Source organism: Drosophila serrata, unplaced genomic scaffold (assembly GCF_035046125.1).
Source record: "Drosophila serrata isolate PLE 108 unplaced genomic scaffold, ASM3504612v1 contig_34, whole genome shotgun sequence".
NCBI classification, from domain to species: domain Eukaryota; kingdom Metazoa; phylum Arthropoda; class Insecta; order Diptera; family Drosophilidae; genus Drosophila; species Drosophila serrata.
The window spans coordinates 648,273-657,828 of record NW_028256932.1 but is presented as its reverse complement, the minus strand read 5'-3'; the positions used below and the strand labels follow the sequence as shown (position 1 = coordinate 657,828).

The 9,556-nt window shown below is 42.4% G+C and overlaps 1 protein-coding gene across 1 annotated transcript; it reads left to right on the top strand.

Moving 5' to 3' along the window:
• The first annotated feature begins 343 nt into the window (after nt 1-343).
• Nucleotides 344-1,355, top strand: LOC147645015 (uncharacterized). Its single transcript, XM_086834514.1, has 3 exons — nt 344-431; nt 531-969; nt 1,298-1,355. The coding sequence occupies exons 1-3, from the start codon at nt 344-346 to the stop codon at nt 1,353-1,355; spliced, it is 585 nt and encodes a 194-aa protein (XP_086690640.1).
• Nucleotides 1,356-9,556: the final 8,201 nt, after the last annotated feature.

Below are 9,556 nucleotides of genomic sequence, written 5' to 3'. Positions count from 1 at the left end.
CTGAGGCCACTGCCTATCTCGGAATCAGAGTCAACTAAGGCGTTAGGAATATCTTGGTTGCCTAGCGAAGATGCCTTCAAATTTAAAATTGACGATTCTGTCATGGGTCTCCGAGCGACAAAACGGAACATTTTATCGGTGACATCCAAGCTGTTTGACCCCCTCGGCTTATTAAGTCCCATTGTATTAAAGGGAAAGATCCTATTGCAGGAACTGTGGCTTAAGAAGTTAGACTGGAATGAGTCAATTCCGCTGAATTTAGAAACTGCATGGAATATGCTAAAAAAACACCTTGTCTCAATTGGATAAGATAGCTATTCCTCGGTTTGTGCATACTGATCCGATGTCACCGGTGCAATTACATGCCTTTGCCGACGCATCCATGAGAGCCTATGGAGCTTGCGTCTACATTTGTAGCAAGTCTGCTGAAGGTTACAAATTATCGTTGTTGACTTCAAAGTCGATAGTAGCGCCGCTCAAGACAAAAACGCTCCCAAGGCTTGAGTTATGTGCCGCTCACTTTCTCGCAGATCTCTGCCAGAGAATCAAACCGCTAATAAATGTCCCTATCGAGCGAATCGTTTACTGGTCGGATTCGGAAGTCACTCTCCATTGGATCCGATCTCATCCATCGTCGTTGTCGACATTCGTTTTGAACAGGGTTTCGGAGATTCAAGAATGGTCAGGACAGGCTACATGGCGGCATGTACCAATGAAGCAGAACCCAGCAGATATAGTGTCTAGAGGTTGTGACGTCGACGAAATTGGACAGTCGATCTGGTTCACGGGACCTCAATTTCTGAAGGACGAGGAGAAGAACTGGCCCAAGAATGTTCATTTCGAACTGGATGAGGAAGTCTTGCGGCAGGAATCAAGAAAGACTGTGGTCGGACTGACCGCTGCGGTGCAAACTTCCGATTTGCTATACGTCATCGAGGGATTCTCGTCACACCTGAAACTGCTGAGAGTGTTCGCTTATATGTTCCGCTTTATAAGAAAATGTAAAGACAAGAGTATAGTTTTCGAAAAAACTCTGTCACCGACTGAATATACTGAAGCATTTAATAAGATCGTTGAAATAATTCAGAATCACCAGTATCAAGTAGAAATAGTAAAAATTCGTAAAGGTTCCAAGGTCGGCCCAAGTCTTCAGCGATTGAACCCATTCATCCATGAAGACGCCGGCACTTGGTGCAGTTTTTCGTTGTTGCGAGTTGGGGGGCGACTCGCAAACGCTCCTATATCTTACGATGCCAAGTTTCCTTTGCTGTTGACGAAACGCTCCCAATTTGTGCAGAGCTACGTCCGGCATCTGCACCACACAAATTTTCATGTCGGTCCTCGAGCACTTGTGAGCATCCTACGACAGCGTATTTGGACCATAAACGCTCAGGAACTCTGCAGTCAGACAGTTCGATCGTGTGTGCGCTGTTTTAAATACAAGCCCCGACTGATGACTCAAATTATGGGAAATCTTCCTGCAGAAAGACTCCGTGCTCTCCACCCATTTGCAATATGTGGCGTTGATTTTTGTGGCCCTGTTTATACGACATTGAAAATACGAGGAAGGCCCCCATATAAGTCCTACATTGCCTTATTTCGCGAGAGGCTCGAGGAGCAGGCGGACGCGATTCGCGAATTCGCATCAAAAAGCGGATGCGAATTTGCGTTCACACCCCCTCGGGCTCCGCAAATGGGCGGACTATGAGAGGCAGGTGTGAAAACTTTCAAGCACCTACTCCTACGAGCGGTGGGCAGTGCACTCCTCAACGCAGAAGAGCTGGGGACAGTCCTCGTCGGAATCGAGGCCATAATGAACTCGCGGCCCCTCGGAGCTCTCAGCCAGGACCCAAGCGACGGAGAGGCACTCACTCTACGACAGGCGGGCCCCTCGTCGCAGCACCAGCACTGCGGACCCCGGACCAGGCGGGTCTCAGCTGCTTGCGGCGATGGCGGCTTGTCTCGTCAGCCAAGCAAATGTTTTGGCGGCGATGGTCCTGGGAGTATGTGCTGGGCCTCCAAATCCGAGGAAAGTGGCACCACGAGCAGGAAAACATCAAGGAGGGACAGCTCGTCATCGTGGCAGAGGACAACCTGCCGCCTCAACAGTGGCTACTAGGACGGATCGACGCGACGCACGCAGGGGAGGACGGCATGGTCAGGGTCGTCGATCTTAGACGGAGCGATGGAGCCATCTTCCGAAGGGCGATCCACAAGCTGGCGCCGCTTCCAGGATGTTGAAGCCGTGGAGGCGTTCAACGGGGCCGTTGTTGGCTGAATTCATAATTTTGAAGTTTAGTGTAGTTAGTTTAGGGCGAAGGCGACAGCGCAATAAAGCTCTCTCGCGCTCTTCGCGAATTCGCCTCGCCTTCGCCAACCTTAGCATAAGCTAGGCTAAGCTAAGAAATATAGATTACTCGCATTTTTTGAATTCGAAGCGACGCATCAATTTTTCGTTCGTGCCAAGTCTTGCCACCACATCTCGGTTTTAGTTAATTTAATTTTTAATAAACTAATTAAAAAATTCACTTGCAAACAACTTATGCAAATAAATCTCAATATCGGAATATGTAATGCTAATGGCATTTCTAACCATGTACATTAAATTTTTAAACTTACAAACCCGAAGGGAAGCGAGCTTTATAAATGCATATGAGCCAATAAATTTGCAAGTCTTTCGACAGGAAATCCAACATACTGACCTCCCGACAGCCGCAAAATTCCGGACTTGTTGGATTTTATAGTTTATTCTGGAATTCCACAATCACACATGAATGTTACCGAAAATTTTGACCTTAGCTCTGATCATTCTCCAATAATAGCAACATCTAGCGCTTTAGCTTGTATGCATACAAACCATATAAAATAATCGCAGCAACTACAAACATAAATGCGTTCAAAAACCATCTTGAATAAAATGTAAGTTGCAATTTGTCTTAAAAAACTGGCGACGACAAAAAACAGCAGCAATACATACAGCGAGCTACATATCTTCAACTTCTGCAACTAACTGCCAATAAACTAGCCCACCATTTATAGCAACTGAGATCGGGTCAATGATACAGAATAAACAGAATTTGAAAAACCACGGCAGGAAAGCAGATATCCTGCTGACAAGCGATTGTATAACAAAGCAACATCAGATCTCACTTATCTTAGAAGTCTAGACCCTTAATCATCAAACTATGAATATAATCTGTGGAAGGCAACAAAATATCTCAAAAGACCGGCTAAGAGAAGCACAGTTGTTAAGAACAACAACGGAGAGTGGTGTAGATCTGATGACAAGTTAGCTGAAGCTTTTGCGCATCACTTGCATTCTGTATTTCTGTATTTTAGCCAAATGATATTGTTAACGAAACTGCATAGAGATATTGAGAGATTTTTAGTTTCGAGTAGGTTTTTAGTTTCTTATACAAGTGAACGAAGTTTTAAATTAAATCAAGAATTTAATTAACAAAAAAGCGCCCGGCCCGACTTACTATCAAAATGCATTCGTCTGTTAACAATTATATTTAATGCGATCATAAGGCTAGAAAATTTTATAACTGAATGGAATTGTGCTGAGGTGGTGGTGATTTTAAAGCCGAAGAAACCGGAAACTGAATTATCGTCGTACCGTTCCATAAGCTTCTTGTCAACATTTTCTAAGGTATTCGAAAAAAAATCCTTTACGAGAATTTTGCCTATTTTGGACAAACATCTATCTATCTAGCTATCATTCTCAAATACCAGTTTGGTTTCAGGAGAGGGAATGGAACCCCAGAGCAGTGCCATAGAGTAATAAATGAAAGCGTGTTTCAACTATGGATAATAAAAGAAAATCCGCATAGGTCTGTGCAGAGACCATTTGCATTAAGAGCTGGAAACTGCCCAGAAGTCAGATTTAATAACTCACCTGTTCCGCAGAGTGACAATGTTAAATATCTTGGCAGCTTGATCGCAGGCTTACATGAAACAACCACATAAAGGCAAAGAGAGAACAACTAACTAAAAAAGCAAACAAAATGACCTGGCTGCTGGGTCGAAATTCACAAATAAGCGTTCAAAACAAAATACTTCTATATAAAGCGATTCTCAAGCCAGTATGAACGTACGGCATACAACTGTCGGGAACAGCCAGCAACTCTAACATAGAGATCCTCCAGAACTTCCAGTCTGAAATTTTAGGAAGATTGGTTAATTCTCATTTTAATGTGACCAACGCAAATATTCATAAAGACTTTAAAATCCCATTTGTGAAAGTTGAAATGAGAAAACACCGTCTAGCACATGGTAGAATTATACAAGGTAGTCTCGTCGGCAAAAGCACTCCCCTATTCATTACTCACAACAAGTGCAAGTGAGAGGAGTCTGCGTAGTAAGTGCGAGTGAAACGACAAAAGAGCTTTTAGTTTAGCGCTTAGATGGTCCATGGGGGTTAAATTGTTCATACATAGTAAAAAGAGTTGAAGTGTTTTATAACTTAATTTTTAATAGTTTGGAATTTGACATTAATCTTTGTTTTTGTTTTTGTAAAGCTATTTTTTTGTTTAAATTCTTAATTTTAAAATATATCCGAATCTTAAAGTAAAATTTTTTATATCTAAATTAATGTTTATGTTCTTAGCAGAACGACATCGCACACAAGGGTTAAAAGTAACAAAAAAAATCGTCCGCACACAACCTTTCTGTTTGACAAACACGAACGCACTGAAAATAAGCCGAACGGTTAGGCAGCCGACGAGACTACCTTGTATAATTGTATCATGGTCTAGCACACATTGACAAATTACACAGCTTTGAAAATACCCTAGCAATCTTGCAGATAACAGCTTAGAAACTAGAAGGCTTAAAAAAACATGTTCTTGGTCTCCAGTACTAATAAAACTGTAAATTGTACATAATATAATAGTAAGCTTTATTGAAAGCTTTGTATTACTGTAAATATTATTGTTAAAAAATTTACTCATTGTTTATAGACAGATTGTAAATAAAATAAAAAAAATATATATATATATATAAATAGAAGCACGGTTCTTAAGCTCAGTTGCAATAATGTCCATAAGACGACAGATTAGTTTATCCAAAAGGCATTACCTTGAATCCATAAAAAGGTTAGTTTGGCACTGTGAATGCGGTTAAGTCTCTACTAGATTCCTTTAAATTTATTCGCCAAAATGCATGCCCAAGGTCTAATGAAGTTATGAATAACATTTTAGGTTATCATTATAGAATTCCGTTAATTTTTGGCTGTGGATAGGCATATATAATTTTAACTGCGTTTACCTTACGAGAGTCTAGGCATATTGGAAACTTATTACCTTTTTGTACTGTAAGGATGTTTCTACGCCCGGGGTGATCCTCAGCGGTCCAGAGTCCCACTCAGAATTTTTATAATTTAAGATGCCAGAACATAAGGATGCTAATAATTTTGGTGGGTCTTGGAAGGGTCAAGTGGACAGGGATAGGGGATGAGAGGAGCCACTCCAGCGGCGGGACTTCTACCTCTTAAACCAGTCGCGCGGCTCGGCAGATTCCAGCAACCGCCTTCCCCAACGCACGACCGGAATTAGCCATGCCCATGCCAATTATGCCCTAGCCCGCGCCCGGAATGATTCAGCAGGAACGGGATCCTACTCTCCTCCCACCTTAACCCCAAGCCCGGAATTCTCATTATTTATTCCTTTATTTTTTAATCCTTACCTTTGCCACGCTTACACACATACCCCATTATTTTATGGAGGCGGTGTTGGTTCCTAGTGGCATGACACCAACTCGTGGGTGTTGATCGCGGGGTTGACGTTGATGAGTCACTCCTTGCTAGTTTAAAATGAAGTATCCAGAGCTTTCCTGGGCGGCGTGGCCGTGAGCTTGTTCTGACATCGGTCTTGGCGGCAGCGCTGCCCGATCCCTTAAGCTTCCCGTTCCTATTCCTAGTCGTCCCTAGGAACGGAAACCTCGGCCCGATCTCGGGTGGCTGCACGCCTGTTTCGTGTTGGCTCTGCCCGGGTCGGTTTGATCGGGATGTTGGCTCTGCCGCGATGATGGCTATGCCGTGTTGGCTCTGCCGAGTATATGGCGCTGTCGTGTGTTGGCACTGCCGATGCTAGCTCTGCCGTTCGTGTGTCGGCTAGATCGTGTGTTGGCCTTTGTATGGCTCTGCCATTCGTTCAATATTCTCATTTATCTATTATTTTCTGAGTCTGCACTCAATCTAGAAATTTGTTGTGTAAGTTCTGTAATGGTAACAATCATTTGCTCTAGTTGTAAATTATATCGACGTTCCATTCCATTTATTAATCTTTGTTCCGCTGAAGCTTTATTTCTGTTGCCTTCTGAATCAGAGTTATTGTCCATAGGTTTACCTGGCTCGGCAACTGCTCTTAAATCTAATTAAGTTGGTATTGTTTTCTTTTCTTTCTTTTGACCCTTTGTAAATAACAATTTTCGATCGGAATCATCTCCATTATTGATGTCTATATCTTGACTTGAAAAATATTCTAAAAGACTATTTCGCGTAAACTCTGGCTACAAACTGGCCACGAAAAATTATTATTACACTGTCTACAAAATGTATTTAAACACCTAGTAATTAATCTTAAATCCAGTTGCATTATTGGTAAGGAATATATCTCACAATTATTCTCATTCACTTGCAAGTTCCCCTCATGGGCCACCATGAATAGTTGTGTCCCCTTGTAAAGCTAACAAGAGGTCATTGTATGAGGCGTTCCCAGGCAAGATCAAACACTTATAGAATATATTCAAGCTTTATAATTTGACTATGTCTATGTACAAGAGCTTGTGCGTATAAGTAATTAAATAACAGCGTTAAATCGGCGACGTGTGTTCAGCGGCGCTCGCAATGGCAGACTGTTCGTTTTTTCTCCTCCGTTCTCTCTCGTATGCACTGTCCAGTAACGAGCGTCCGATTAGCTGAACGCCGCTCTCCAGCACAATGGGACCAGCGGCAAGCCGAACATGCCGCCCGTCACTGCTAGACCGAGCATGAAACATCTCCGCTTGTCCGGTTCCATCCTGATGATAGGTGGGAAAAAATCTACTTGGACGTTGATGCACTAAGGTCAGTACATTCAAGTGGCACGTATGACACCAGGCACGTGCCTGTTTGGGTTAGGTGGTAGTAGACGCGATGGAAAATATAGGACAGAATACGAGGAAAATTGAACTACCGGCGTGCTGCCAGATTATTAGCTTGCATGCTTACTAAGTTTGTTAGTATTAAAGATTTTAATTTGGGAAGGGTATCTACGTTAGAGATTAGTGTGTACAAATCATTATAATTTGCACATAACACCCATGCAATTTAAAGGAGGTTCTACAGTGGCGCAACACTAATGGGATATAGGATCTAGTAGTTCTATATGGTACATGGAAATTAAGCTGACTCAACAAGTCAGCACTTTCCTCATTACCATGGATAAGGTTAAAAATAAAGGTTATACCTAGCATCGTTCTACAATTGGCTAAGAACGGTAAGCTTATTAAAAGGAGTCTATTAGAGTAGGAACGTAAGCTTTGGCTTGCATCCCAATTTAAACCGCGTAGAGCGATAAGCAAAAAGATCTTTTGAACCGACTCGATGCTATTACTATAAACGCCGTACTGAGGGCTCCAAACCCAGCATCCATATTCAAAGATGGGACGATCTTAAGAGGTATATAAGGATTTAGTGACATACGGGTCATTGAATTCCTTCGACCACCGTTTAATAAATCCATGCACACCCCTGTCTCTATTAACATAGACAAAATATCATCGATAAAGTCAAGGTTAGGATCCAAGCGGACGCCAAAATCATCTACTAAATTAATTAATTCTTTCCACAGAGTTGGAAGCTTGGGATCGGCATGAGAGAATCTCATAAGTTTGAATTTAGAGCCGTTTAATAAGTTTACGCGGCAGTATGTTTGAAAATAATTAAGATCTGTTTTTAAGTCCGACTGGCAGAGCCGTCCTTGTATTGCACGCAAAGCTTGACGTCATCAGCTTACATTGAACATTGTGTGTGGAGCTGGAGTCAGATTCATGAGCTTCCGCTCTTTATTATTATAAGATCAAAGCTGACACTTATTAACTGTACTCAAGCTAAACGTGGCCGGCAAGCCGGCCGCTCGTCAGACCAAAGTCCTGACACTAGCAAAAATAGCATAACTCACCATACCATGGGTTCCAGCCACGGCCCCTAAAGGCGTTTATGCTAAATTTTCACTCTAGGGTGATTCAATAATCACCCAAGAGTTATACCGACTTATGACTACTCATTAATCGTATTAACTTACACCCTAGATTTTTTATTTTTATGTCGGCTCAACTCTTTAGTAAACCACTGCGGCTTTTTCGAGCTTGGCAGATAATATAACGGAACACATTCAGTAAAAAATGAATTCATGGCATTTCAAAAAATATCCACGGCAACTGCCTTGTCAGTGCACATGTATAGATCTGACCAATTGAAGTCGTATATAAAATAATTCAGCCGTTCAAAGTCCGTCTTGCGAAAACAGAGGACTTTTTTGGCTGGACGGTCAGGTATATTCTGTACGTCAGACCCAATATTAAAAGTCACATCGAAAGTTGAATGATACCGATCTTCGGGCGGCGTCAGAGGCGCCACCTTATTTTAACTGACTCTCGCAGGATCAGAGACGAAACAAAGATCAAGCAAGCGCTGTAAGGAATTTCGCACATGGTTGACTTGAGACAGCGAAATGTCAAACAAGTCAGCAATAAAGTCATGTTGTGTAGGTGTATGGAGAGCATTGGTGGAATTATTTGAGCACCAAATAGCACCAGGGATATTAAAATCGCCTAGGACTTCCAACTGGTCTCTATCCAAAAGTCTACTGGAAACCATCTGAATAGCGGAAAGGTGATTCCAATAAATAGGAAGTTCCGACAGTGGAGGTATGTAGGAACAGGTAATAAAAATGGAGCTACCTTTGATAGATAGCTTCACACAGAGGAATTCAACATCGTTGCATTCCTCGAAGGTTAATAATTCTGACGTGAGTGAGGAGTCCACCGCTATTAGAACTCCACCCCCGCGTCTGATAGGGCGATCTAGCCGATATACTGTGAACACAGTTAAAAAAACTTCGGAGCTCAGAATCTCCGGCTTTAACCAGGTTTCTGTGAGCACAATAACCTGAGATGCAAACGAAAGGCTATCAGAATACAAGTTAGAAAGCTTACTACGTAAGCCTCTTGCATTCTGATAGGAAATACCTAGGGTGTAGGTTAGTTTTTTGGGTTGGGATTGAAATTGGATTGGTGTGATCAGGCCTGGGAAGAGTTATTCCTACAGGCCGCTTTTTCTTTTTCTTCGCCTCGAATTCCTTAACAACTATGTACTCTGGCCAGAAGTTGGGAGAGCAAATAGTGTTAAAGAGCTCGTTAGGGAAATTTATTTTTCTTGGACGTTGATGCACTAAGGTCAGTACATTCAAGTGGCCCGTATGACACCAGGCACGTGCCTGTTAGGGTTAGGTGTTAGTAGGCGCGATGGAAAATATAGGACAGAATACGAGGAAAATTGAACTACCGGCGTGCT

Coding starts and splice junctions, on each gene's coding strand:
- LOC147645015 (XM_086834514.1), top strand. CDS start 344: ATGTCACCGGTGCAATTACATGCCTTTGCCGACGCATCCATGAGAGCC. Junction 432..530: donor TTGTAGCAAGTCTGCTGAAG/GTTACAAATTAT, acceptor ACTTTCTCGCAG/ATCTCTGCCAGAGAATCAAA. Junction 970..1,297: donor CACCTGAAACTGCTGAGAGT/GTTCGCTTATAT, acceptor CAATTTGTGCAG/AGCTACGTCCGGCATCTGCA.